Raw genomic sequence first — 26,360 nt, forward strand, 5'->3', positions numbered from 1 at the left:
ACCTTTGAGGAAAATAAATCTTATCTTATCTTATCTTATTCTTGTCAACAAGAGGTAAATCATTTATTTTTTAAGGATTAATATTAGAATAAATAAATTTCTTTTGTCTAAGAGTTAGTCTGTACGTCTTATCGTTAATCTAGGCATGTTATAAGTGTCTTATCGAATTTAAACAGGGTAACAATAAAAAACAATTTAACAATAACCTTATAATCGTTATCAGAGTCTCTTAAGTAAATTTTGAATTTCGACACCAATTTTATAGTTGATAGAATTGTCCTATTAACTTTATTTTGTATTTAAATTTTGAATTTTTAAGGAATCTACTGAAGAATTGGATAGAATTGACGCGAGTATATCGGAGGCTGCAAGCCTAGACCTTAAAAGATGGAAAATGCATGATGATAAATCAGCTGATTTTTGTGAGCTTGAGGGTAAGTTTGAAGAAAAAATAAATTTTAAAGATAAATGATTTTAATTGTCTATTCTATGAAGAACCCGTTCAGTGGTACGCAAAAGCTTATGGGACAAATGAACTGATTGACATATTTTATTGTGGTTTTTTCATAAACACCTTCTTGTTAAAGCATAAACCCTGCCCCAGACCATAGCAAAAAATGAATATTGTAAACATCTGTCTTAAAGAAGTTTATGAGATCTTAAATGACAAATGAAATACACAAATACACAAATACAAAAACTCCAATATACAAGAGAAGTTACCATTTACCTGAAATTAATTTTAGATGAAGACTGCACGGACTGTGTTCATGTAGACCTCACTCTTAATCCTGAAAGGTAAGATTCTTATTTTTATTTGAGATTGGCATGCAAAGAGTTTGAATTCTAAAGTCCAAAAAATTTCTGATTAATGTCTTTTAGTTGCAAATTTTAAGTTTTACCTCTTAAAAGATGATTAAATCAAAGTCATTACCTAGGTATCTTAAAGTATTGTTTCTCATGATATATGAAAATTTCATTTATATGTATTTTATTTTATTGAATAGGTAGAATATTTTGAATAGGTATAATAATTCAAAAGACACAAGTGTTTTTATTTAAATTTAATTGCATTTTTATATCCTGATAACATTTTTATAAATATAGGTAATAAAATTGTCATATTTTAACTGGAAAATTTTAATTATTTAATTAAAAGTAACAGGATCTGTGTCCGCCTGTTTTTAGTATTTGTAGTAATGTAGTATTTTGTATTTTTGAGGAACTTAATATCACTAAAACCAAACTATTTTGTTATTGATTTAATGATTAGCTACATTTTCTTAAGGTTTGGACCTAAGTCGTCATGGAGTAGGCTGAGACACTTTTGTACAGCTCCGCGTTCAAGCACATTATGACTTGTCCCGCTATCTCATAAGAGCTCCTCTTTATTAACTCACATTCGCCGAATATAACAGGTGTCCCAAATTAAGACACCGTAATGAATGACGTGTAGTAGTAGTACTGATATCAAGTATGTGATTATTTTATTATTAGGTATACTGGATATTCTGGCGAGGCAAGTAGAAGAGTTTGGAGGGCCATATACCAAGAAAATTGTTTTAGGTAACATCAAGAAATCTTACTTATATAAAAAATATCTTCAATACCAAAACAGAAAGTTGCGTGTCCTTTAAAGAAGTTGTATCAACTTTTTTTTTATAGCTAGCCGGTCCTTTTAGTAAGTAGTAGATGTAAAATTTTTCATAGAATTCAGATATGCAATCGGTTTTTTTTGTAGACCTCTTATTTTTTAAGTAATTTAAGTTTTAAAAAAAAATTAAGTCGATTTTAAGGTACTAAAATGCAACAAAAAAAAGAAAGAAAATGGCCATTATGAACAAAAATAGTAAGATCTTTAATTTGACACATTACTTTTTCAATTCTGTCAGGTAATTATTGAAAAAATTTGAACTCAATTTTATCATTTCACAAGTAAAAAAATATGGGTTCATATATACCTTTAGAATCAGAAAAATATTACGAATCCATTGTAAGCAAAATTGAAAAGAAAAGTTTACAATATAGTATATAAACTACAATAAAAGGAATTATATGAAAATATCATATTATATTGTACAGGCAACGTCTTAACTTTTGAATTGAGTATAAAAATGGGAAGGGGGTATAGAGGGGGTAAAAAAGGGGTAAAAAAGGAAGACGATAGTGTTGCCAGAACAAAAAATACAATTGGCCATTTTTTAATTTTTAATTTTTTTTACTTTTTTTCAATTTTGCTTACAATGGATTCGTAATATTTTTCTGATTCTAAAGGTATATATGAACCCATGTTTTTTTATGTCTGTTTGAGAAAATATTTAGGTCTAAAGTTTTTATTAAACCGAGGTTAAAAAAAAAGATTTTTTCAATAATTACTCAACAGAATTTTAAAAGTAAGGTGTCAAATTAAAGATCTTACTATTTTTGTTCTTACTGGCCATTTTCTTCTTTTATTTTGTTGCGTTTTAGTACCTTAAACCGACTTAATTATTTTTTTAAAAAACTTAAATTACTTAAAAAATAAGAGGTCTACAAAAAAACCGATTGCATATCTGAATTCTATGAAAAATTTTACATCTACTACTTACTAAAAGAACCGGCTAGCTATAAAAAAAAAGTTGATACACCTTCTTTCTGAAAAAGTTTTTTCACATGTTCAGGACTTTAGGAATTAAAGAGATGTTTCGCTTTAATAATGTACCTTGTTGTCCTATGAATCATTACTACATAAATCAGATTAATAGAATAATTATATCATGCAAAAATTGTTGCCAAATATGTTTAATGTCAGTATGTTTTCAATAAACTTACGGACTTTCTAGTAACTACTAAAGAGTTGCTACGCTTTATAAATTGTACCTAACTGCTACAGGAATCAACAAATAAATTATGAAACCCATAAATGTAAATACGGACGGACGTACAGACTTATCCTAATTATAGAAAAGCTTCACTTGTAAAAATCAAAGCATTACTTATCAATTAGTAGTTTTTAAAATCTTTTAGAATATTTTTTTCTAATTTATCAACGCTGCTTTTCTACATAGTTGTTCTTGTTTAGTTCACCTGGCAAGGACGCGTACACGCCCATGAACATGATGTTCGGGAACGAGAAGATTAACAGCCTCTGCTTGGAGAAGAGAGCCTTCTACAGGGCGGTGTCGGGTCTGCATGCCAGCATTACTATCCATCTGTCTGCTAATTATCCTATTAAGGTGATTGTCCATAAATTACTCAATATTTATTTAGTGAAGCTATCATATAGCTTACTTTGTCCGTCCGTCCGGCTATAACTTTTTAAAAATATTGTAAAGATTTCATACACAGCTTCATAGTTTGTTTTTTCGAAGATCAGTTAGTTTCCTATAAATTGGTAAACAGTAACAGTAAGTATTTACTTCTAGAAACATCATAAAAAGTGTAAATTTTTGCCATTGCAATGCGATTGATATTGACAAAGAAAAAAATTACTGATAAATTTCAGTATATTTACGTCTTGCCTTTTTATAGAAAGCTATATTTCAATTTTTATCTGTCTTGGTTGTATAAAGTTGATATTTTGTAGGAATCCAAAACACCCTTTCTCGGACAATCAGCAGAATGGGGACCTAATCTTACTCTGTTCAACCAGGTTGGTACATTCTTGACATTGGGAGAGTTAATTATCCTATCGTATTATATACAGCTTTCCGCAGGGATTAAAATGAATGACTTAGGAACGGTTCCAATCTAGCAGATATTAGGTATCGTTTTAGAAGCAATACTGGAAACTTATGTCTACTATCCATAAGGATCTCACGCCTATGGGGTGTTTGACCTGTAGTCCAATCTAACCTTTCCAATGTAGGTAATGTAAAATTAAATCATCTAATTATTTTATTTAGAGATTTGACCCTGAGACGACGAATGGTGAGGGTCCTTACTGGTTGAAAAACTTGTACTTTGTGTATCTTTTGGAGCTTAGAGCTTTGGCTAAGGCTGCTCCTTATCTTAGAAAACAATCTTATTTTACAGGTAACGAACATGGTTTTTTTGGTATTATTGTTTTAACAAGGATGACAACATCAATAAATGCAGTAGGACAAACAAACATTAACACTTGTAGAGTGTTAGTACTGAATAATCAAAATATAAATGTATGAAAGTCAAAACAAAATTGTAAGTAAATATGTTGAAAAACTGTTTAAATAGGTACAGGATAATGTTTAAGAACATACTTAAATTTTTGAGACCTAATTATAGAGATGCCTCGCTTATAACATTGTACTTTGTTGCCCTAGGAATCAGTATCTAAATTTAAATCGTACTTAACTACTACTTAACCATGCAAAGTTTGAAATCGATAAGACAATTCTAATATGCCTAAGTTAACGAAAAAAGCTATCCGTTCCAGACGGGCTGACCCTAATTATAGAAATGTTTCGCTTTTAAAATGTTCATATTTTTTTACTTGGTACCTATAGAAGTTATTGATAAGTTTATTAAGCTAATTTCGCGGATTTTCTAACATTTAATTTGATTGTAGGTCGTCCTCAGGAGGATAAAGAGACTGTGATAGCTGTCAACCAACTTTTAGACGTCATTGAAGAATTTCCTCAACATTTTGATGAAACCAGTATGTTCAGTCAGACCAGTGATGCTAATGTAAGTTGTTCATATAGATAAATAGATGGATAACTGGAAAAAAGACAAATAAATAATGAAATAATTCCATAATTGTGATGAAATCAGCATTTTTAGTCAAAGTGTTGCTTATATAAGTTGATTAAAAGTAAATTTGTAAGATAAATAGGTAGGTATATAAAATATAAAATTAGTATTTTTGGTTGGATTATTGTAATATAAGTATTGTAATTTAAACAAATTATAGATAGAAAAGTAGTTCTACAGATGTTAAACTAATACAATTTTCTTTTGAAACAAAATGGGACATTAGACTGTAAATTACACTCGTACCCATAGTTTTATAACCACTTTTTTATCTTATTCGTTTGCTCGAAACATAGTTCACTGTTATTGAATTGGGATTGGTTGTTTTAGACTTAAATTGTTCAAAGTCTTTAACCAACAATTTTATTACAGAAGGGCTAATTTTGTTTATCTTAATTAGAGATTAACAATGAACATGAATTAATCGTCATTTCTCTTATTTCTTAAGATTTCTGGGTTAGATTTATACGTAATTTTTAAGATTAATATCTAAGTTTTAATATATATTCACTTAATTTATGTTTTAGGCGTTAAAAGTTGAGTTTCGTGAGCATTTCAAGAACATAACCAGAGTCATGGACTGTGTCACCTGTGATAAATGTAAACTATGGGGAAAATTACAGGTATTGTCAATAAATATTGCTGTGTTGGTTACAATGTTCTCATGTATAGCAGATAGAGCGAGGGGGGACAATGAACTGTTTATTACACTAGTCCTCAAAGTTTTATAATAACGTTTTCTTATTCGTTGGACTTTTTAGTAAATTTTGATTTGATGATTCATTAAGTGGAGTGTTTAAACGTTTCGACCACCAAATCTTATCTACTGAAAGGGTAATTTTTTATATCATCATTGGGGATATACGTACATCAATTTATTAGCCATTGTCTTATCCAATTAAATCCCTGCATGTATAGGGATGATATACAAATATATAGGATGGCAAGAAATGTTTATTTTTTTTTTTTGGGGGGGGGGGTAAAAGGGGATTACGCCTTAGATGGTTAAATTTTCTTATCACCCCAATCGTGTAACTAGAGTCATTTCAAAAGGAGGAGGGTGATTGCCGACTTAAATAATCTTTTGGTAGATAAAATAAATAGAAAAGAAAACATTTTGTTACAATTATCTTATACCTTACAAAACCTAATTTTTAGTTTTTTTTTAATTGTCTGGTATTTTTCAGACCCGTGGCTTAGGAACAGCTCTGAAGATCCTGTTTTCTGGGAGTTTTGATAACATTGGAGTTGAAAAGTTACCCTCTATAAACGTTAGTAAAGTTTGTTTTAAGTTACAAAACATGGAAGATACCAGATACAATTCGAAGTTATTTTAATTATAAAATACACTAACTGAAGCAGACAAGCAAGAGTGACTTGAAAAAAATGGATGTTTATACGTGGATATTATGACATATTATACCTAGTATATCCATTTTTGTAAAGTAGTAAACTACCAAAAATGATAGCCAGAATAGTAAGTAATTCAAACAAATCCATGGTATTTGAAATTTGAAAAGTTTGGACACTAGTAGTTTAGAAACAACTAATACAAATTTAATAATAATTTCCGAAGTTTTAAGCCAATGAATAAGATAGCGTTGTTATAATACTTTAGTTACTGGTGTGATTTACTGTCCAATGTCTCCTCCCTGTCTGAACTTTTGTAATGATTATTTACCTTGTTTTTTTAGAAAACATTGCAACTGAGTAGAAACGAGATAGTGTCCTTGTTGAATGGATTTGGTAGAATTTCAACAAGTATACAACAGTTGCAAAGATTCAGGGACATATTTACATGCATTTATTCTTCATTAGTTATCTTGATCTAATAATAATTCTAAGTTAAGCCAGGGGAGCGGTTGGTACATTTTTCATCACCTTTGTCCAAAATATTCATTGAATGATGAAAATACTTGCATTAAGAGGTTCATTAGTACAAAAGGGGAAGTATAGGTATGTTTAGGTGGTGGTGTTGGTTGGGGGGGGGGGGGGGGGTAATTAACATTCTCAAAAGTCCATTTTAGTAAAGTGATTTATTTATACGACAGACATACAAATGGACAGAAACAAAGATTATCGTTATTGCTTTTTAAATGGGTTGCTGATTTTGTGAGCTAAGCACCTTCTTTTGCACGCCACTAGCATCGAAGGAATGATTTATAAAATAATTGGGAGGAAGATAATTTTTTCGCATGACTAAATGCATGATAAATATAAAAACAGGGACATGTATAAAATTGCTGGCCATCAATTTCTAAGTTCAAATGAAAACCAAGAACAAACGGAAAAGAAACGCGGAGCAGACAAGAAAGAAAAATTAAAAGAAAAAAATAATAAAAATGAGGAACCAATCACATGAAAAAATGTCTGAAACAAAAATAATTTATGAATGTGCAAATGAAATTATGTGCAATTTCCGAAATTACGAAATCTATGAAAAAGAATATTATATAACATATCATAATACATTTATAAAAGGCAAAAAATGGATTGTCAAGAAAATGCATTTTGTGATAACGAAGGTGAAATGTTAGAAATTTTGTGATATTTTCAATGAGATAAAATTTGCCCTTTGGAAAGAATGGAAGATTTAAATTTGAAGATTTAGAAAATTAAAATAGCTAGTAAAAAAAAGACATTTTCTTTCAGTGAAAGTACGTGGCGTTATAAATTAAAATTTACACAACATAACAACTTCATTAAAAAAAAAAACTTAAACATCATTTTAAAGTATTAAAGAAAATACAATAAATCGTCTTGATATAATTATAAGGGAAGACTTAAATTTGGATTGTTATAACAAGAATGATTTAAACCAAAGAGGCATAATAAAAACAACAGATACCCTCAATTCTATAGCATAATATTATTAATAAAAGACTTAGTACAAAGCTGAATCAATTTCTGAATTTTGTTCCAAATGTTTTATATTGATTTTTGCAGCTATCCTTTAGTTTGGGTAGGTATAATGTATGTCCACGATTACATCAAATTTTGTAAATTGCTTTGTTTATTATCGGATTTTCAAACATAAATTATCTTTATTTATAACCCTTTAAGTATTCATACTGTCAATTACTTTAATATTTTTTTTGACAGTGCGTGTTTTTGCTGCGCTTCTTGTATTTTTATTGAAAACAAAATAGTTTATTGTCCTTTCAGATATGCAATTTATCAATTATGAGGAGATATTTATTGTTATGCATTATTTAGAAATATTATAGTCTGAAAAAACGTAGTTAAATCTAAACTTTTACATTCCCTTTATGGGGGTTATACCAATCTAATTTTGTTGCTTAGATAGATAGGTTAAGATAAGTTTTTCCCCATGCTCAACCAATTTACTCTGTTCCCCCTAACATCGCCTCCTTTCAATGTCATCTTATCCCAGTCCCATCTATTTCCCCATCCTAAATCATGTGCACGCCTCTGTCTATGCAACCAATGATGAAGGGGACATTGGGTTGTTTATTACACTAGTTCCCAAAATTTTATAGGTTTTTCTTATTCGTTGGATTAACATCTTTGGGGACATTTATTTTTTGAATTTGCATTGGTTGTATCATCAAGTTGAGCGTTCAAACGTTTCAACCACTAATTGTAAGCTACAGAAGGGGTAATTTTGTGTATCATCGGGGATGTACATTGTACTTTAATTTATCGGCCATTGTTTTATCTCTGAGATCCCTGTTATACACCCTTTGTTACCAATAAACTAGTCATCAGAAAAGGAGATATGACAACTGAAAAAGAATTGTGAAGTTGATTTTAAAGTATCAATCATTTTAGTAATTTCCTACTCTGAAACTAATGAACTGAACATAATCTAAAATTAAATTTTAAACCCCTCATTATATTATTTTTATATAAAGCAGCATTTTACATCTGTGATATTTAAAAAAATGTTTTTTTTAGCACTTAAGCAACATGTATTTATTGAGTGTCATATAAAAACTGGTAGATATTGTTATTAGGGCAATTATATCATATTCATCATAATGTATTATATGTCTTATCATTTTAATTGGATTATTTTTAAAATCGTAAAAATAATCTAAATCATATAAAACCTTTGTTCTTCTTGTTTAGTTATTAATATTATTATTTTTTGTTAGAAAAAGAATGTCAATCTACAAATATTAGTCTCAAATGATTTATTTCTTTGTAATTTCAAGCAATATAACTTTCACAAAACCATCTTTTTGTTATTTTAAATAATTAACTTAATTATATTATTTTAGTTTATAAAACATTGTTTTTTGTTTACCTTTATCTTCAATGATAATATATTTTTAAGGGCTTAGCAGAAGGCTCATTATTAAGCAGTAATTGAATTGCCGGTTCATGTTCTTAAATACTAAGAGCTACCTAACCCTGTTCTTAATAGAACATTCTTTCTTCAATAATGTTTTTGAGCTACTAAAAACAGTCAAATGGCTGCTTAATCGCGGCTTATGTGCGGCTGCCGAGCCCTTTGGGTTTTAATTCTAATCATTTTATTTTGTTTAAAACAATATTTCTGTGATTATATATTGTAAATGTTTTTAATATGTTGCGGGTTTAAAACAGATAAACAAAATCATAATTAATTATGAAATATAAGGTGTACATTCACTTTCGCATATTGTTTCATAATAGCAAGAAGACATAGCTATAATATTAAAGTATATACAATCCTGCCTTCCCATAGGGCGGGGAACCTGTCCTGATTTTATATTTGGTCTTTAAAATCAGCTAATAGAGTCGGAAATATAAATACAGATGATTCCCTACAAAAGAACAGAAAGCAATTTGCTAGCAGGCGAAAATGGTCTTCACCTTAGTTGTCTGGATGATGCATCCATAATAATACATTTATTGTTGTAATAAAATGCGATATTGATGATTTGCTATTGTTAAACATATGCGGTAGTGAATGCAATACCTACCATATAATAAACTTTGAGTCTACAAAAGATGTTGATTGTTAATATGTAAGATATCTTTAAAATTAAATAAAGGTCTATGTTAAACTTCTTGTTTACATCATCATTCTCTTAACAAACAAAAATTTTTGTGGGGTGTGGTACCTCTTCTCAAAAAATATTTTATATCTTCTCTGGACCTCTGGAAAAAGCTTCCCTGTAAAGGAAAACAATGTTGGTCCTGCGGTTAGACACACATCCTGACACTTTTCTAGAAGGATTATGTCTGTCCGTTGGAGTGTTAAATTAACAAGGATGACAACATCCATAAAAGCGAAGCACAGAAACGGTAAGACAAACGGACATTAATACTTGTATAGTGTCAGAACTGAATAATCACAATATAAGTGTATAAGAGTCAACGCAAAATTGTAAGTAAATTTGTTGAAAAACAGCTTGATTCAGGATAATGTTTATGGACATACTTACATTTTTAGGACTTGATTATAGAGTTGCTTCGCTTATTACTTTGTTGTCCAAGGAATCAATACACCAAAAATCAGATCAATCGGATGATCAGATCACATAAAAATTTGTTGTTAAAAAAGTAAAAAAATCAACATGTTTGAAATGGACGTACGGACATTTTGGTGATGATTATAGAGTTGCTTTCTAAATCGTACCTAACTATTAAAGGAATCACCATGCAAAATTTGAAATCGATAGGACAATTCTAACATGCCTAAATTAACGAAAAAAGCTATCCGTTACGGACGTACGGACCGAGCCTAATTATAGAAATGCTTCGCTTTTATTAATACAATTATTAATTATATTAAGAAAATGCTTTGGTACAAATAAATTAATGATTGATTGATTGTTTAGCTGTTAAGCGGTTAATGCGCGAAGCGGCAGAATTATCTCAACCGGCCCCAGAATACTTTGCAGCTCCATTAGAGGTATGGAATCCAAAAAAAAATAATGACGTAGCTCTCTATGATTATTTTTGTTCGTTTGTTTAAGGAATATGTGTGTGAAAATCATTTTAGTAGAGAGAGAGAGCAAAAGGAAAGAAATATCAGACCTTGTATGTTTTTAAATGCTCTGGAACGCATGAGATCATTTAATTCCAAGATCTTTCTTCTTGGATATCAAGCTTTTCATTACAGACATATATGTATATCCTACAATATAAAGTAATAAGATTTTTTTGTCTGTAGCGAAGGATTTCGCTAACCACTGAACCTCTTAATTTTTTAATAAATAAGTCTGGGTATGGTTTTAGGCCATTTTTCTGCCCTTCGAATATAGAGCCCCTAGATGCTAGGGGTGCATCCGCTAGTTTATATATATATACGGTTACCTCGCAAACTAGATAAGAATATATTTATTTGGACATTATTAAATGTGTCGAGCATGTTTGGTAACTTCTATTTATTTATATATTAGCTTCCTGTAATATATAGAGAAATGAACAAAAAAATATTCTGGAACAGTTTATAATAAAAAAGTGTAAATGTAAAACTAGTTGCCTATTTGAAATATCCCAAGCTAAGACATATGAACATAAAGTATATATATCAACACGTTACTTTATTTGTAACTTCAAAATCAGTTCTATTGCCTTCATAGCATTTTATGACAGTTTGCCGTAATTTTATTTTTTTATCAGCTTGAACTCAACAAAACATTTGATTAATTTTAGATGAAATTTGGTTTACAATGGTAGTTTATTACTCATAAAGCTGAAAATTTTATTGTTTATTGATTTATAATTTACAGATATCAATTTTATAAACCTTAAAACTCCCAGGAATAAGGTATAGCCAACAAATATATTTGTGGGGCATATAAAATGTCGTCAAGTGTTGTCCCCCAACCGACAGCTGAAAATCACGTATATGTTTCGTAATTTTTCCCGAATTAATTTCGTTGTTAGTACAATCTGACAACATCCTCAAACATCTCTGGCTCTTAATTTTAATCTACAGAAGGGGTGATTTTGTGTATCATCATTCGGGATATACATCAATTTAGATACCTGAATATAATATGATTTTAGGATAATTTGTTTGAATGGCATTTCACAGTTCGCGGACCTGAAGATTCTGATTTTCAGGTAATAATTATATCTTTACGCGTAATTTGTGCATTAAGACTCACAAATATAAAGTAGAACGATGCCTGCACTGTTTGAAGCTTAAGATCTCATTACCGGATGCCTATTGGTCCTGTTGTGGTTTTAAGATATTTTCCGGCGTTGGAGGTATACCACCTCCCCCTTCCCCCTTAAAAAATATTTTAAAAATTTTGATAAAGAAATAATGCGGGAGATTCCCCCCTGCAACTATAGTATCTAGGGGCTCAGTCTTCGTTGGGTTTGGCAAGTGTGGATCAATGGCCTTAAACCAGTTGTTATCGAAATCTTACACTAAAAACAAAAAGAAACTCGTTACTTATTCGTTACTGATTCCTATAACATATAAATTATTTGAATCATTGTCTTTAATCTATAGATTATTGTGCTTGTTCAATACTTATCCTATAGGTATACAAAAGAAGGTGTGATATATAAATGTTTGTCCTGTAAGATCTCGTAAAGATCTCCATAATTCTATTTCAATGTACAATGTGGAAGAAACCACCATTAACCACTTCGGGCAATATAAATCTTCCAATTTTTTTTGTTAAAAAATCTATCATTTTTTTTATTTGTAGGGAGGTGTGTATCATGGCAGAATAATAGTTCCCTCTGAATATCCAATGAAACCCCCAGATATTGTTCTACTTACTGTAAGTATTTTTTTATCAAATATTTTAAGAGGAACGTCCTAGTTTTTTGGGGGAGAGGGGGTGGAATAATTATACACCTAATCCCTTTAAAACTTACTAAAAATGTTGATTCATAAGTTACAAATATTCTTATCTCACAAGTTTAAGAATTAGATAATTCATAAAATAACACAACAACTCCATAACTTGAGTCCGTCCCTCAGTCTCTTTGTATGTAAAACCATTGTAAACTAAACTCTACGCAACTTTATACAGGATACACTATTGAAAGCTTAAAGCTCTACTTCCCTCTGTATGTAAAACCATTGAAAGTGTAAAACTCTACGCAGCTAGTTACTGGGTGCGCCAGAATCCAAAAAAAACTTCGAATTGAGATACAGGGTACTGCATTAAAAACTAAAAACTACGCAGCTAGATACATAATGCACCATTGAAAACTCAAACTCTAAGCAGCTATCTACAGGGTACACCACACCATTGAAAACTAAGATTATGATATCTACGCATCATTTCTAAACCATAACAACTTTTATAGCCAAATGGAAGATTTGAAGTGGGCAAGAAGATTTGTCTATCAATTTCTGGCTACCATCCTGAAACCTGGCAACCTTCCTGGTCCATTAGAACAGCTCTTCTAGCGATTATAGGTAGTAATATACTTTCTATTTATCAATATCAGAGAGAGAGGCAATGGGCTGTTTATTACACTAGTCCTTAAAGTTTTGTAATAACGTTTTCTTATTGGTTTGCTTAATAACTTTGTGGTGGACCTTTACTAAATTTTGATTGTTTGATTTATTAAGATTTTAAGTTAGGTGTTTAAACGTTTCGACCACTACTTTTAATCTACTAAAGGAATAATTTTGTGTATTATCATTGGTAATGTACATCAATTCATCGGCCATTGGGTTATCCTTTTAGATCCTTGTATCAATAATCTATAATACAAAGTAGAATGATGTCTGTCCGACTGTCCGTCCGTCTGAAGCTTAAGATCTCTGTAACCACTGAACCAATTGGAATCTTCTCTTCAGGGAATATGCATACTGGTCCTGTGGTGGTTTTAGGCTATTTTCTTGGGGGATGGGACACCCCCAACCCCCCAAAAAACAAAAAAAAAATCTCCCCCCATTTTTAAATTTTTTTTTATAGGAGTTATCCTTTTTTTTTGAAGATTTCCTTGGTCCATCTTATTTTTTATTTTTTTTTTACGAATTTTACCTTAACTTTTTTTATCATCTCTTGGGGGGAAAGCCCCTAGAGGCTAGGGGCGAAGCCGCTAGTAATATTATATACAATTCAGTGGGGTAATAATATTTCTGCCTAGTTGTTTCCCGTAGCCTAATTTTCAGTCAAGAAATTACTCATAAAACCCAGGAATAAGGTATAACCAACAAGCGAAATAAATCTAAAATAATATTTTGGGGGCAAATGGAGAGGTCGTCAATTTTACGATGTATGCCCCCCAACGACAGCTGAAAAACACGTATAGGTTTCGTGATTTTTTCCCGAATTAATTTCGTTATTGGTTTTTGTTGTTTTTATATAATTTATTTCGAGTTAAAAATGAAACTAACTATGAATTTATGTATTTTTAAATGTTTATAATAGATAAATTACGAATTACGGAATATAAATCATGTACATTTGAAGTATGAGATATTATTTTTTTGTTTTAATAGAAACTCAAGAAAATCATTAAGAAAATCAGAATTTAGACCCATATTATTTAAAATTGATAAAGCAGATTTTTATTGGTATAAGCTGCATAAAACCTTTTTTTGTGCATAAGGAATTTGTTCAAGCTTCAAGTATCCTATTTAGGCAGAGGAAAAGCTATTTTTATTAAATCAAAAAAGGCGTAAGTTTTATGAAAACTAATCTTGTTAAGGTTTTATGCCAACAGACGCCAAGAGCTACGAGGTCGGAGCAGTTTCCTATCCTGCGGATGAACGGAAGAGATTAGCCAAACAGAGTGTTGACTGGGTGTGCAGCACCTGTAAATGTAAACCCAGCTCACTGCTAGCTAGTGACAGTCAGGTATCCATCTTATATTCTGATCCTGTTGCTTTTTTTAGACTATAGAGAAGAATATCTCCATGGTTCTGCTTTTCAGTGAAGCTTCTTATAGGTCCAGGGAAGGTTTTAACCGTTTTCAGGGATGGTACCTCCACCCTTTAAATAAATATGTCCCCCCCCCCCGCCAATTTTTTACTGTTTCTTTTGAAAACTTAAAACTTTAAATGAGGGGGTGTCGACTTGCCTCCCCTCCCCAACTTAAGTGGTACTAGAGGCTTCTCGGGGGTATTGCCGCTTAGTTATTTTTACATTACAATAACAGTTTTTTTATTACTTTGTTCTTATACTCTGTGGCTTTGCCCAAGAGAAGGGATGGGGAAAATTCTAAAGTTTCTCTTCAAAAGATGTTTAATTTTCTGAAAATTCATCGCCATTTAAACTTTTCTTCACAAACTAAACTTTTTTGTTGTTTAGGGAAGTAACATAAATGCAGAAGAGGTTGAAGAAATTGTCAATTCTTTCAAATTGAAGGTAATTTTAAATTTTGTATTGTGAAATTTTTTTTCAAATGTATCTCAGTTTCAAATAAATGTTTTTCTTGATTTTCGAACAAAATATTTTGCTTTACAGGGAAGCGATTCTAGCACTGCGCCTACTCCTGATAAAAAAGAAACAAAGGTAGCCAGTTCAAGTCCCCCAACAACAAGCATACCAGAGGATGCAAGCTTGAGTCCAACTAGTACAGTATTGAATGAAGCATCCCAGAGTATAGCAACTTCAGTTAATGATAGGTAATCACAGAATATAAGACCCTCCCCCCCCTCCTCAAAAGTACGCTAAGATACAGTGGGGGGGGGGGGGTTAAAGGAGGCAATTATACCCCTCTAATTTTTAAAAAATATTTTACATTTATTGAGGGTCATTAGTATTACCCACGCTTCAACCTTTCTCAACTTAGATTATCCCCTGGTTGAGATTTAGCACCTCTCATGAAAAAAAACATGGACTCTTTGGATGCTTTGTTGATATCTAAAACACGGATTAATCAAATTGCTGTCGCAGAGATGAATAACAATGTTTTTATGTATTAACATTATTTTATTCTATTTTAGTGCAAGAAATGAAACTACTGAAGAAATAAGGTACATTTTTTATAACTAATTCGATTTGAGGTTCATCTTTTCTATAAATTCACAATATGTCATAACTTAAAACAAGGATATTTGTTTAAATCTTTTGCATTCTTTTTTGACTTTGCAAAGCGTTTGATTTAATATTTTGAGAAAATCTTATTATAGGAAAAAACGTAAAATTTGAACGGAATAAACTTAGATCTAGAAGCAGATTTAAATTGATCTTTTAAACGCACGTCCATGGGAGGATATACATGAAAATACTTTTAGCATTCTACAGAACCCGTGGTACAAATACAGTAATCTTGGCCCCCTATACTGTGTAACATTCTTAAATATTAGATGTTTTATCCAGTAACCAATTTCTTTAATCAAAAACTATTACTGCTGCACTAATAATTTGGAATATATCTTTTCTTATGATTTTTCTTTTTAAAATTTCATTCTTCTGTTTCAGGGGTAGCAGTCTGTTGTTTGGTTTGCAGTCGACTGACTTTGTGATAGCGATTCTGTTCCTAATTCTGGCTTTTCTGGTCTATAGACGTTTCAGTGGACAGGTATTACTTTCTTGATACCATAGGCTATCCACTGAATGGGGATTCCTGAAACAATTAAGAAAGTGTATATAGCATCTCTATAATCGTAACCATGAAGTCTGTATGTCTACATTTTGAAATACGTTTTTTAGAGATGTTGTTGTCCTATTAACGCAAATTTAAAAAGGGCAACATGTAATAAACGAAGCATCTTTTACAAAAACTTATAATGTTACTTTGTAAATATAAAATATATTGGATTTAACAACTTACTTTTATTTATTATTATTCTGTTTATTGAATATTATTTGTGCAGTACATTTGTCTACGTTCTTTTCTCCATCTGATTTCCTAAGCTTTGCTTTATAGATTTTTTAATCCTTGTTTTAAACTAGAATATAAATAATATAAAAAATCTTCATTGCTATAAAATAACGATGTCAAAGTTGATACACTACACTCACTTCTCATTAAAACTAAACTAAATGTTTATTTTATTTTAGGTGTTTTTATTAGAAAATGGGGACAATTCCAGCGTTTCAGATTTTGAATAAATTATTAAATTAAATTTTGTAATATAATAAACTTATAATATTTTAAAGTTGTAATCCAGTAAGGGGAATATTATATCTATTTATTGCGTCGTATTATAGACAGCTTTCCGCGAATATTGAAATAAAAAATTATAAGTTTAAAACTAGTTGTTGATAGGCCAAAGGCTCGGGCTAACAAAATGATTTTTAATATTCGTGGAAAATTGTCAAAACACAATACTATACGTGATTATTTATTATGGTTCTAATCCAGTGGACATTAATCGGTTTCGAAGCCATACTGGAAATAAAGTTATGTTATTGGTGTGCATCTACTTCCGCATATGATCACATAATAGCTCAACTACACAAACAAATAAGAGAAGGGTTAAATCATGAGATTGAAGCCAAAAATGTGGGAAATCTTTTTGTGTTTCAATGGATATAGAATAAGTGGATATTGTGCGAGATTCTCGCATACTCTATTAAAATGTTTATCTTTGCTGGCTAATATAACGATACCTCACATCCCTCTCATATTACTTTAATTCATCCCCTCCCCCATATAGGAACATATTGATCAATAACTGAGTACTATATTAGCAACATAAATTGACTACATTAATTGCCCTGTCCCAATATTCATGTATTCTAGATATAATTGTGGTTCTGATTATATGATAATATGAGAAAGTAAATGCACGCCGAAAATTGTATTTATAGAACTGGGCAGATTCTTAAATTATATTGCCTTATTTTAGTCAAAGTTATATATTTGCATTTTTTCGTATTTACAAAAATTATGTTTTTTGATCCTATATTAATATTTCTATCTAAGAAATGAATCTGCTTTAACTTTAAAAAATTTCAATGATTTATAAACCTAATGGAGTAGGGAAGGTAACTTTTGTATAGCCAATAGGCCAAAAATTCAATATATATTCATATTATGACTTGACCCATTACCCAATTAGGAATATTTATTATTACCTCACCCCCGCCGATTTAGATCCACAAGATTTGCTTCTAAGGAAAGTAAATGTTCTTGTTTTATCTCTTATTTTTTTTCATTTTTTTGGTGATATTTGTATATAAGTTGTGATACTTTAATGTTTTTATTTTGCTTTTGTATTTATGTATTTAGAAAGTAGGGGATAATAAAAAAAAATATATCAAGACATTTTTGTTGTACTGTTTTATTAAAGTAACTATTCTATAATAAAGAAATGGCCGTACGTCACTTCGGGCTATAGTTAGTCAAGCATATTTACAAAGACTTTCTAGGATTAAGTAGAAGCTTCACTTCAAAGGATAGCAGCCAGATCGGTTTAACAGTTATGGAAATTATTATGTACAGACAAGATAGAATAATTTTGAAGAATACTTTAAACATCTACTAGACTATAATATAATTTTTTATAGCAGCTACACTACAAAATAATTCGCTTGGCTTAAAAAGATTTTTAATTTTTTTTCAGAAACTTTGAATTCGACGTCTTGAACACTATAAAAATACCATGAATTTTTGTTTTAAACTCTTATTTTCAAACTATCTAGACTTAAAAAATCATGGCAATTTCCGAGTTGAGGAGTGAGATTCTACCCCATCTGAAAAAATAAACCCCCCCCCCCCCGCCATCTATCAAATTAAACCCCCCCCCCCCCGGCATCATGAAATTTTTACCCCATTTTATGATTTTGTCCCCATCATGTTAATTTATCCCCATCTTCATATTTTGCACCTCTCCAAGAGAAACAAAATAATGTCAGAGAAGGGATAAATTATTGAACAGGGGACAAAAATGAAGGATGGGGTCTAAATAGGAACATGGGGCCAGGATTGGAAGGTGGGGTCTGATTTGACAGATGGGGGAATGATTGGCAGAAGGGGAAATAAAAGCCCAGTTCACAAAAGCTAAATGGTCGACCGAGAGAAATTAGAGGTCAACCTTTCTTGAGGTTAACCTTTTTTCAGTCGTACTTTTGAAAATATACTTAGAAAAAAAAATATTTAATGTTCCTTTTTCCCTGAAAAAACAGCTGTTCAGTTGGCTTTTTAAACATTTAGACGGACGTCCTCATGTTCCCAAAAAAATATTTTCAATAATATTTAATTTTTCTTGAAAATCAAGAAATGATGTCTGCAATCTTAAAATACTTTGAATGGAATAAGTTATTGAAATTAAAATTAAATATTTTTGGTGTTAAATTTATTATAAAACTTTTGCAATGTTGAAGAAACGTCTATCATTTATATGATAATTTTTGATTAACCTACAGCTGTAAACCAAGCTAAATCAGCTGATTGATAAAAGTTCGACTAACTTCATAAAAATAATAAAAATGGCGGACCAAAACAAGTACCTTATTGAAATAATAATTAAAAGTTAATTTGTTACAATACTCATACACGATTAATGCATTATTTTATTAAATTAATTTAGTTTTGATTTTTTCATTAATTACTATATAAACGTTTGCTTAAGGTTATTAAATATCAAGCGAGTCGGGGACAATATGTTGTTTTAGGATGTATTAGCAGATTACGTATTTGTGTGTGTGTGTTTTTAAGCATAATTCTCTCCTTTTAAAATAAAGTGACCCATAATTGCGATTGCTAATTATTAACGTTAAAGATATACCTGTATGGTGTAATGGACAAGGCAAAATAATTTAACTTTGGGTTTTATATCCCTGTTTTGTTTTGATATACTTAATAGTTTTGAATCTTTTCAGATTTACTAAAGATGAGCTGCAATTTTTATTGAGTTACGTCAGATTGGTTTTTTACGTTGTTCTACTAACAGGTTTTACATTATTTTCATTTAATGTACAATACAACCCACACGCTAAAATTAATTTCTAACAATTAAAGCTGGAGCTAGTAAACAAATTTATAAAGTAAAAAGGTGATAAAATATATGGATAAGTGATACAGCTTCCAGCATGAAGTAATTTCAAGCTTTTCTGTTGTTGAATATATTAGGTTTCTGTTATATATATGTATAGTTCGCCGAATGCAAAAGTTAAGTTTTACTCCTCTTAAAGCTGGTTTCGCCCTTATTCATCCCTTACAGGTTTAACAGTCCCCACGCCACAAGATATTGATACAAAAGGGGGGTGTATAATTTTAATAGTTGCTTCGCCCTTAGCCTCTAGGCGAGGCGAGAATAATAGTCTAAAACGTACCCAAGACATTTATAAAGCTTCCCTGTAAAGTAAATTTATTAGGATCGGTATTTTCTAAGATCTTTAGCTTTAGACAAAAAAATCTTTATTTGTTTGCTTCAACTATATGATATGCAGCTTCCATGAAAAGTAAAACTAATTTGGAGCACCAATTTTTACGATCTTTAACTACCTATGAACTAAACTTTACCTGGAAATATCAGATTCTTTCAGTACACGAAGACTGACAGACATCCTGTTACTGTTGTAAGAATTAATACCAATGTTAGTGTTGTTTATGAATTTTTTAAAATTTAGGTCAATGGAAAGCAGACTGACTTGAAGCATGCCTATACAACAACACCAACAAAATAAAAACAATGAAGAATTTCTCTACACACTACATCTCATATATATCCAGGTGAACATACGCAGCTTCTCTATCAACTTTTTATCATTTTAAGGTCGTAAATATTATAGTCTCTTCACAGTTTTAGTTATTTAAGTCAGAATGAGGTTATAGTTAAGATCTGCAAAATAACTACATACAGAAATTGATTATCTTAAAAACTATCATAAGGGTGAAAGCCATGAAGTAAGAAAAACTTTGTATTTAATTACTGTAAATGTCCCCTCCTTTCTTAAAGTGTGGCTTTTATAAGCAAAGCCGATTTTTTTTTAAAGTAGTGGCCATATGTATTATGTATGTTAATAACCAAATGAGAAAATATTTCCCCCATAAACGACAGACAAACAAGGATGACAACATCCATAAAAGCGAAGCACTGAAACGGTATAACAAACGTACATTAACATTTGTATAGCGTCTGATCTGAATAATCAGAATTTAAAAGTATAATAGTCGGATTAAAATTTTAAGTAAATTTGTTGAAAAATTGCTTGTTGTCCCAGGAATCGATATACCAAAAATCAGATCAAACAGATAATAAGATCACTTAAAAATTAGTTGTTAAAAAAGTAGAAAAATCAACATGTTCAAAATGGACGTACGGACATTATGGTAATGAGTATAGAGTTGCTATGCTTTCTAAATCGTACCTAACTATTATAAGAATCCTCATGCAAAGTTTGAAATCGATAGGACAATTCTAACATGCCTAAATTAACGAATAAAAGCTCGTACGGACGGACGTACGGACAAAACAAACCTAATTATAGAAAAGCTTCGCTTTTAAAAAGATTTATACAGTGCCTTCGCTACTAAAAAAAATTGTTAGAATCTACTCTTGAATTAAGTATTGTTTTTTTTTCAGGAAACAGTGACGTTGTATTTTTAGCTGCATGCAAGACAAAAATCATTCAAATATTAAGATTTTAAGATAATAAAATTATAAATGATTTGTAACAAAATAAAATAAGATACTTCATATATTGTTTTAGTTCAATTATGTAAAGTGTAAAGCTACTCTTTAATTCAAATGTACTTTCTAAACATACACACAGATTTATATCGGGGATCTAAAGGGATAAGACAATGGTTGAAAAATTGTATATCCCCAATAATAACATAAAAATTACCCCTTCCTTAGATTAAAATTAGTTGTTGAAACGTTTAAACACCCAACTTAATAAACCAATCAATCAAACTTAAGTAAAAGACCCCAAAGTTGTTAAGCCAACGCATAAGAACACTATTTTAAACTTTAGGGACTACTGCTAGTGTAATAAACAGCCCATTGTCACCTATCTCTTAATTTATATTTATTTTTTTGCTTTGCTGCTTGTTAATGATAACGTACTTGTTACCATACAAACTAGACCTTCAGAAAACAACTTTTTAAATCAATACACATCTTTAATTGTTATGGGTTCCCTCAGATCGTATTTTTGAAAGAGTTTCCACACATTTTTTTTTTTAAATTAAGATAATTTTTAAGTTGTTGTTGGTATCATTTCGTGGAACTACCCTTTAGGTGTAGTAAAGTTTAAAATATCAAACTTTTAATCCTTATTGAAAAGTAAAAGGATATCTGCCTGTCTGTTCCTATGGATCTCTAACCGATACGATACTTCTTTACAGTATAGCTTCTCTTTGGTTGTGGAAGGTTTTTAGCTATTTTTAGGAGGGTACCACTACCTTCCACTCTTCCAAAATTTTCTTTTTGAAACAATACAAAAAAGGGGGGGATAGAATTCAACCCCCCCCCCCCTCCCTGTGCCTTTAAGTTCAGGTTCCCGAGATGTACAGTTTATATACATTCGAAAATGTCTAAGAACTTCTGTATTGATTGAGCTTCAAACGGACATTCTTACATTTTAAAGCTTAAAGTGTCTAATCATTCAATGAATCATTATTACAAAAATCTGACGAATATGATTATTATTCATTAACAAAGTTGAAAAGGCTATTTTGCCAGCAAGATTATGAGACTATTAGACTAGGTTAAAAAGCTAAAATTATGCATGGTACTTGTGCTTAATTAGGTACAGTGTGCAACTGTAAAGATTTTGCGACTGGACCGCTGCGGCCATCTAAAACAGCCATCTCATACCGATTTTTATGCTCTTTCCCGCCTTTAATTTTGAAATATTCATAAAAGCGAATCTCTGAAATGGAGGGACAAATGAACATTAACACTTGTAGAGTGTCAGACTAAATATGCAAAATATAAATGCATAAGTCTTAACATTATTGTAAGTAACTTTGTTTCAAAACTGCTTAAATACATAATGCTGTTTAAGCACGTACTGACATTTTTAGGACTTTATTATAGAGATGCTTTGCTTATAACATTGTACCTTGTTGTTATAGGAATCAGTATACCAAAAATCAGATGAAATGTATAATTTAACATACATAAATTAGTTGTCAAAAAGTAAAAGTTGAGCATATTTTATTGGACTTTTGAGACTTTTTGGTAACGATAAAAGAGTTGCTGCGATCTCTAGGTCATCCCTAACTGTTATAGGAATCATCATGCAAAGTTTGAAATTGATAGGACAACTCTAACTTGTTTATTTAACCAAAAGAGCTAACTGTTACGACTTGAAAGACTGACCCTAATTATAGAAAAGCTTCACTTTTAAACAGGACTTTCTGGTAACTATTATAGAGATGCTACAATTTATAAAGGGGACTATCCACGAATGAGAGCAAGTGATTTTAAGCAACTTCCAAAAGAAATTTTAAATGTTTTTTTGATGATGTTCTGTGTAATATCATTATGTCGATTTAAAGAATTAAGTTTCAACGAATCAACATGGTTTCATATGAAAAAAATTCTGAAATGTTAGGCATTTATTAACTATACATCATCAAATGTTTTGTTGAGTTCAAACTGCTGTGACAAAAAAGTAAACTTTTTCAATAAAAAATGTTAATGTAGAAAAAGGGATTGTAACTTGTAATGTCATAAACAGTTTTATTAGTGTACTTTTTTAATTTACAGCATTTGATTATGTTTTGGCCTGTTATTTTTTTCGAACATTTGAACTCAACAAAACATTTGATGATATTTTGTCTAATATTGCTTAACATTTCAAAGTGTTTTTTCACATAAAACCATGGTGAAACTTGATTTTTTAAATCGATATAATGATATTACACAGAGCCCTAGTATATTCATTGAAAAAAAATCATTTAGAATCACTGCTGGAAGGTGCTAAGAATCACTTGCTCTTGTTCCTGGATAGTCCCCTTTTACATAATTTCAAGGAATCTCATGCCAAGTTTGAAATTGATAGAACAATTCTACCATGCCTATATTAATAATATTAGGTAGACAAACCCTGAGTTCATTTTCTTGAAAAATAGTAAATGTTTCAGTAACAGACAATATAAAGTTTAAAATTCATAGGACACCATGTCGAGCTTTATTTTTCTAGCCAACTTAAAATAAGAGAAAGGTTTCTCTTTAAAATTGAAATAAGAGGGACATTTTTTTTGCTGGTTTGCCTTAAATGTATGTGTTGACTTTAAAACAGGAGTAGAACGCTAAAATTTATATACCAGTTGCTTAAGGGGATACAACAATGATTTGTGAAATACCAACGAATTTTTTTTTTACTTTTCCTCGCCAAATTAGACAATTTTAAAACATTTGGAGTGCTTAGAGGTAATAAAAGTCAACTTTATTACAAAATATAAGTTTATCTGAAATGATCCAAAGAAGAAGGTAGGTTGTGCTAAAATTCCATAAATGAGTTTTAAGGCTTAAAAAAATATTAGTAGAACAATAATATTCACTAAACATGTGTATTCCTTATTGAAAAGAACTATAGACAAAAATTTTGAAAATAAAGTTAACATAAATTTTATCGTTCTACTACTTACTGTTTTCATCCCTTGAAACTCATACCTTTACAGAATTTTAGCACAACCTACCTCCCCCTTTGTCTAATTTAGCAAGAAAAAGAAAAATCTGCAGGATTGGCGGTTTCTCCAGTAAAATACTGTATCTCATTGGAGCAACTACATGCCAAATTTCAGTGTTCTACTACTGTTTTAAAAGTCTTAAAACAAATACAACCACGGCTAACCAGCAAAAAAAATTTCCCTCTTTGTAAGATCACGGAATGATACACCTTGTAATAAAATTATTTAAGTAAATAACAGATGTAAAAACTCTACCTAGTTATAAAGTAGCCACGATATTAAAAAATCAAAAGGATTGATTGAAGGAATGATTATATTTTATTATAGATTTGAATTTTATTATAAAATCATAATTTGAAGATGAGATTAAGTAAACTATGTAACAGTTATCATAGAAACATTAAAGACAGGTTTTTTTCTTAATTGAGATTTTGGTGCTTAAAACTTGAATTAACTAAATTAGCATTAGGTATAGTTATATGACAGGTACCAAGATGTTGATTTAGATTGCAAATATGAAGCCTTTAAATGTGAAAGTTGATTTACAAAAAAATGTATTAATAATAAAACAAAAATGACAACATTCATTAGTATTGAAGCACAAAAACATCAAAAGTTGACTAGAAAACAAAGAGAAAAACAAAATTAACATGTAGAATGAATGCTAATAAATCATCTGAAATAATGTATCAGAAGCATATTTAATAGTGCAAAAAAGGTACCTACATGATTCTTTATCTACAACTAGCGAATATGTTCCTAGAGGCCTCTAGTGTCACTTGGAGGGGGGAGATGAATTAGAAATTTTAAATTTAAAAAGAAAAAAATTTGGGGGGGGGAAGTTATTTTTTTAAAGAGCAATTCTCTTGGGAGGGGGGTGATACCCTCCCCCGAAATAGTAATAAACCTTCCTAAAACCTATTAGAATCTACCCTGTTAAGGAGATCCTTAACAATTCAATGGTTAGCGAGATCCTTTGTTAAAGATAAACATAAAGACAGACTAACATCCTGTTACTTTATTATAAGGATGAAACAAACTTCAGAGCAACCAGAAATTCTTATAAAAACATAAAAAGTAACGATACTTGTCCTTTCATCTTTGCACAAAGGTCTTGTAGAAAAAGGGAAATTTAATATTGATAATATATATTATAAACAATTTTAAAATCTGATCAAAAAACAAAAGCAAAACAAAGATAGAAGGACATTTCAATTTGGCGTAGCTTATCTACTAAAAAGTATTAAATAACTTTCTTTTAAATATCACATGTATAGCAGGTTTTAGGCTATTTTTAGATTTTCTACATTTTCCCCCATATCTTTGGTGTTTATGGTCCGATTTTCAAAATTCTTTCAGTTAAAGATATCAAAATTAAATTTTCCGTCGTTTGAAGAAAACAACAATAACGGTCAGACTGCCTTTTTGCAGGTTTTTAGCTATTTTTACATTTTCAACCATATCTTTGGTGTTTATGAACCGATTTTCAAAATTTTTTAAGTTATAGATATCAAAATCAAATTTCCCGTCGTTTGAAGAAAACAACTATGAAAGTCAGACTGCCTTTTTGCAGGTTTTTTGCTATTTTATATTTTTTTTACATTTTCTCCCATATCTTTGGTGTTTTTAGTCCAATTTTCAAATTTTTTTCAGTTAAAGATGTTAAAATTAAATTTCCCGTCGTTTGAAGAAAACAACAATAATGGTCAGACTGCCTTTTTGCAGGGTTTTGGCTATTTTCAAATTTTTTACATTTTTCCACATATCTTTGGTGTTTATGATCCGATTTTCAAAATATCTGTTTTAGATATCAAAATTAAATTTCCCGTTGTTTGAAGAAAACAACCATGACGGTCATTCCCATCCACGAAATTTTGTGCTTCGCTACTTATGGATGTTGTCATCCTTGTTTTATAAGACAACATTTGTCACAAATAGGCCTTTTATGCTAATTTAAATGAATTTTAGTACGGCAACCCTGCCTTTCATCGGTTAACTGCGACAGCTTATAACCTATGTTAAAAATGACGCATTTTCCACATCAGTTTATTTATGAAACCATTATAAAACTTTTGCGTACTTTATGATTGGTAACTGAACTGAGTACAGTAACCTAACCACACTTATTTTAGATCAGTTAGCTGCTTGTTTAAGAAAACGGGCTTATATCTTTAAACTGTTGTTTACATACGTCTTCAATCATATCAGCTGACCATTATAAATCT

The 26,360-nt window shown here is 30.5% G+C and overlaps 3 protein-coding genes and 1 long non-coding RNA gene across 10 annotated transcripts in view; all 4 read left to right on the forward strand.

Moving 5' to 3' along the window:
* The window catches only part of LOC145304637 (ero1-like protein), a 56,655-nt gene extending 46,923 nt beyond the window's left edge, over positions 1 to 9,732 (forward strand). The window contains exons 8-20 of one of the 2 annotated variants that reach the window (XR_013874149.1): positions 38 to 54; positions 320 to 434; positions 747 to 798; positions 1,498 to 1,566; positions 3,062 to 3,215; positions 3,566 to 3,631; positions 3,885 to 4,014; positions 4,526 to 4,644; positions 5,238 to 5,333; positions 5,898 to 5,981; positions 6,405 to 6,493; positions 6,934 to 9,316; positions 9,626 to 9,698. Coding sequence is in view for 1 of the 2 variants with exons in the window: in XM_080146569.1 (XP_080002695.1) it covers positions 38 to 54; positions 320 to 434; positions 747 to 798; positions 1,498 to 1,566; positions 3,062 to 3,215; positions 3,566 to 3,631; positions 3,885 to 4,014; positions 4,526 to 4,644; positions 5,238 to 5,333; positions 5,898 to 5,981; positions 6,405 to 6,493; positions 6,934 to 7,072 (1,130 nt within the window). In the remaining variant the exon portion in view is untranslated. Of the gene's footprint in view, positions 1 to 37; positions 55 to 319; positions 435 to 746; positions 799 to 1,497; positions 1,567 to 3,061; positions 3,216 to 3,565; positions 3,632 to 3,884; positions 4,015 to 4,525; positions 4,645 to 5,237; positions 5,334 to 5,897; positions 5,982 to 6,404; positions 6,494 to 6,933 lie in introns of both variants that reach the window. The other variant, XM_080146569.1, reaches the window with a different exon arrangement.
* Positions 1 to 26,360, forward strand: part of LOC145304636 (uncharacterized) — a 71,709-nt gene that overhangs the window by 9,215 nt on the left and 36,134 nt on the right. The gene's annotated exons all lie outside the window — the stretch shown is intronic.
* Positions 7,199 to 16,652, forward strand: LOC145335171 (uncharacterized). Its single transcript, XM_080180901.1, has 11 exons — positions 7,199 to 7,235; positions 10,503 to 10,576; positions 11,680 to 11,736; positions 12,336 to 12,410; positions 12,946 to 13,057; positions 14,302 to 14,450; positions 14,904 to 14,960; positions 15,060 to 15,220; positions 15,542 to 15,571; positions 16,020 to 16,119; positions 16,602 to 16,652. Exons 1-11 carry the CDS (start codon positions 7,199 to 7,201, stop codon positions 16,650 to 16,652), a joined length of 903 nt encoding a protein of 300 aa, XP_080037027.1.
* On the forward strand, positions 19,366 to 21,187 carry LOC145303931 (uncharacterized). Its single transcript, XR_013873871.1, has 3 exons — positions 19,366 to 19,438; positions 20,118 to 20,220; positions 21,074 to 21,187. It is a non-coding gene; the product is annotated as an uncharacterized LOC145303931 (long non-coding RNA).

Source organism: Acartia tonsa, chromosome 13 (genome assembly GCF_053477335.1).
Source record: "Acartia tonsa isolate MP-2025a chromosome 13, ASM5347733v1, whole genome shotgun sequence".
Classification (NCBI taxonomy): Eukaryota; Metazoa; Arthropoda; class Copepoda; order Calanoida; family Acartiidae; genus Acartia; species Acartia tonsa.

Bases quoted from the DNA above. Each gene is read 5' to 3' on its own strand.
- LOC145335171 (XM_080180901.1), top strand. From the start codon at position 7,199: ATGGATTGTCAAGAAAATGCATTTTGTGATAACGAAG. The intron at 14,961-15,059 runs GTAATTTTAAAT...TTTGCTTTACAG, and splicing joins TCAATTCTTTCAAATTGAAG to GGAAGCGATTCTAGCACTGC. The intron at 15,572-16,019 runs GTACATTTTTTA...CTTCTGTTTCAG, and splicing joins GAAACTACTGAAGAAATAAG to GGGTAGCAGTCTGTTGTTTG.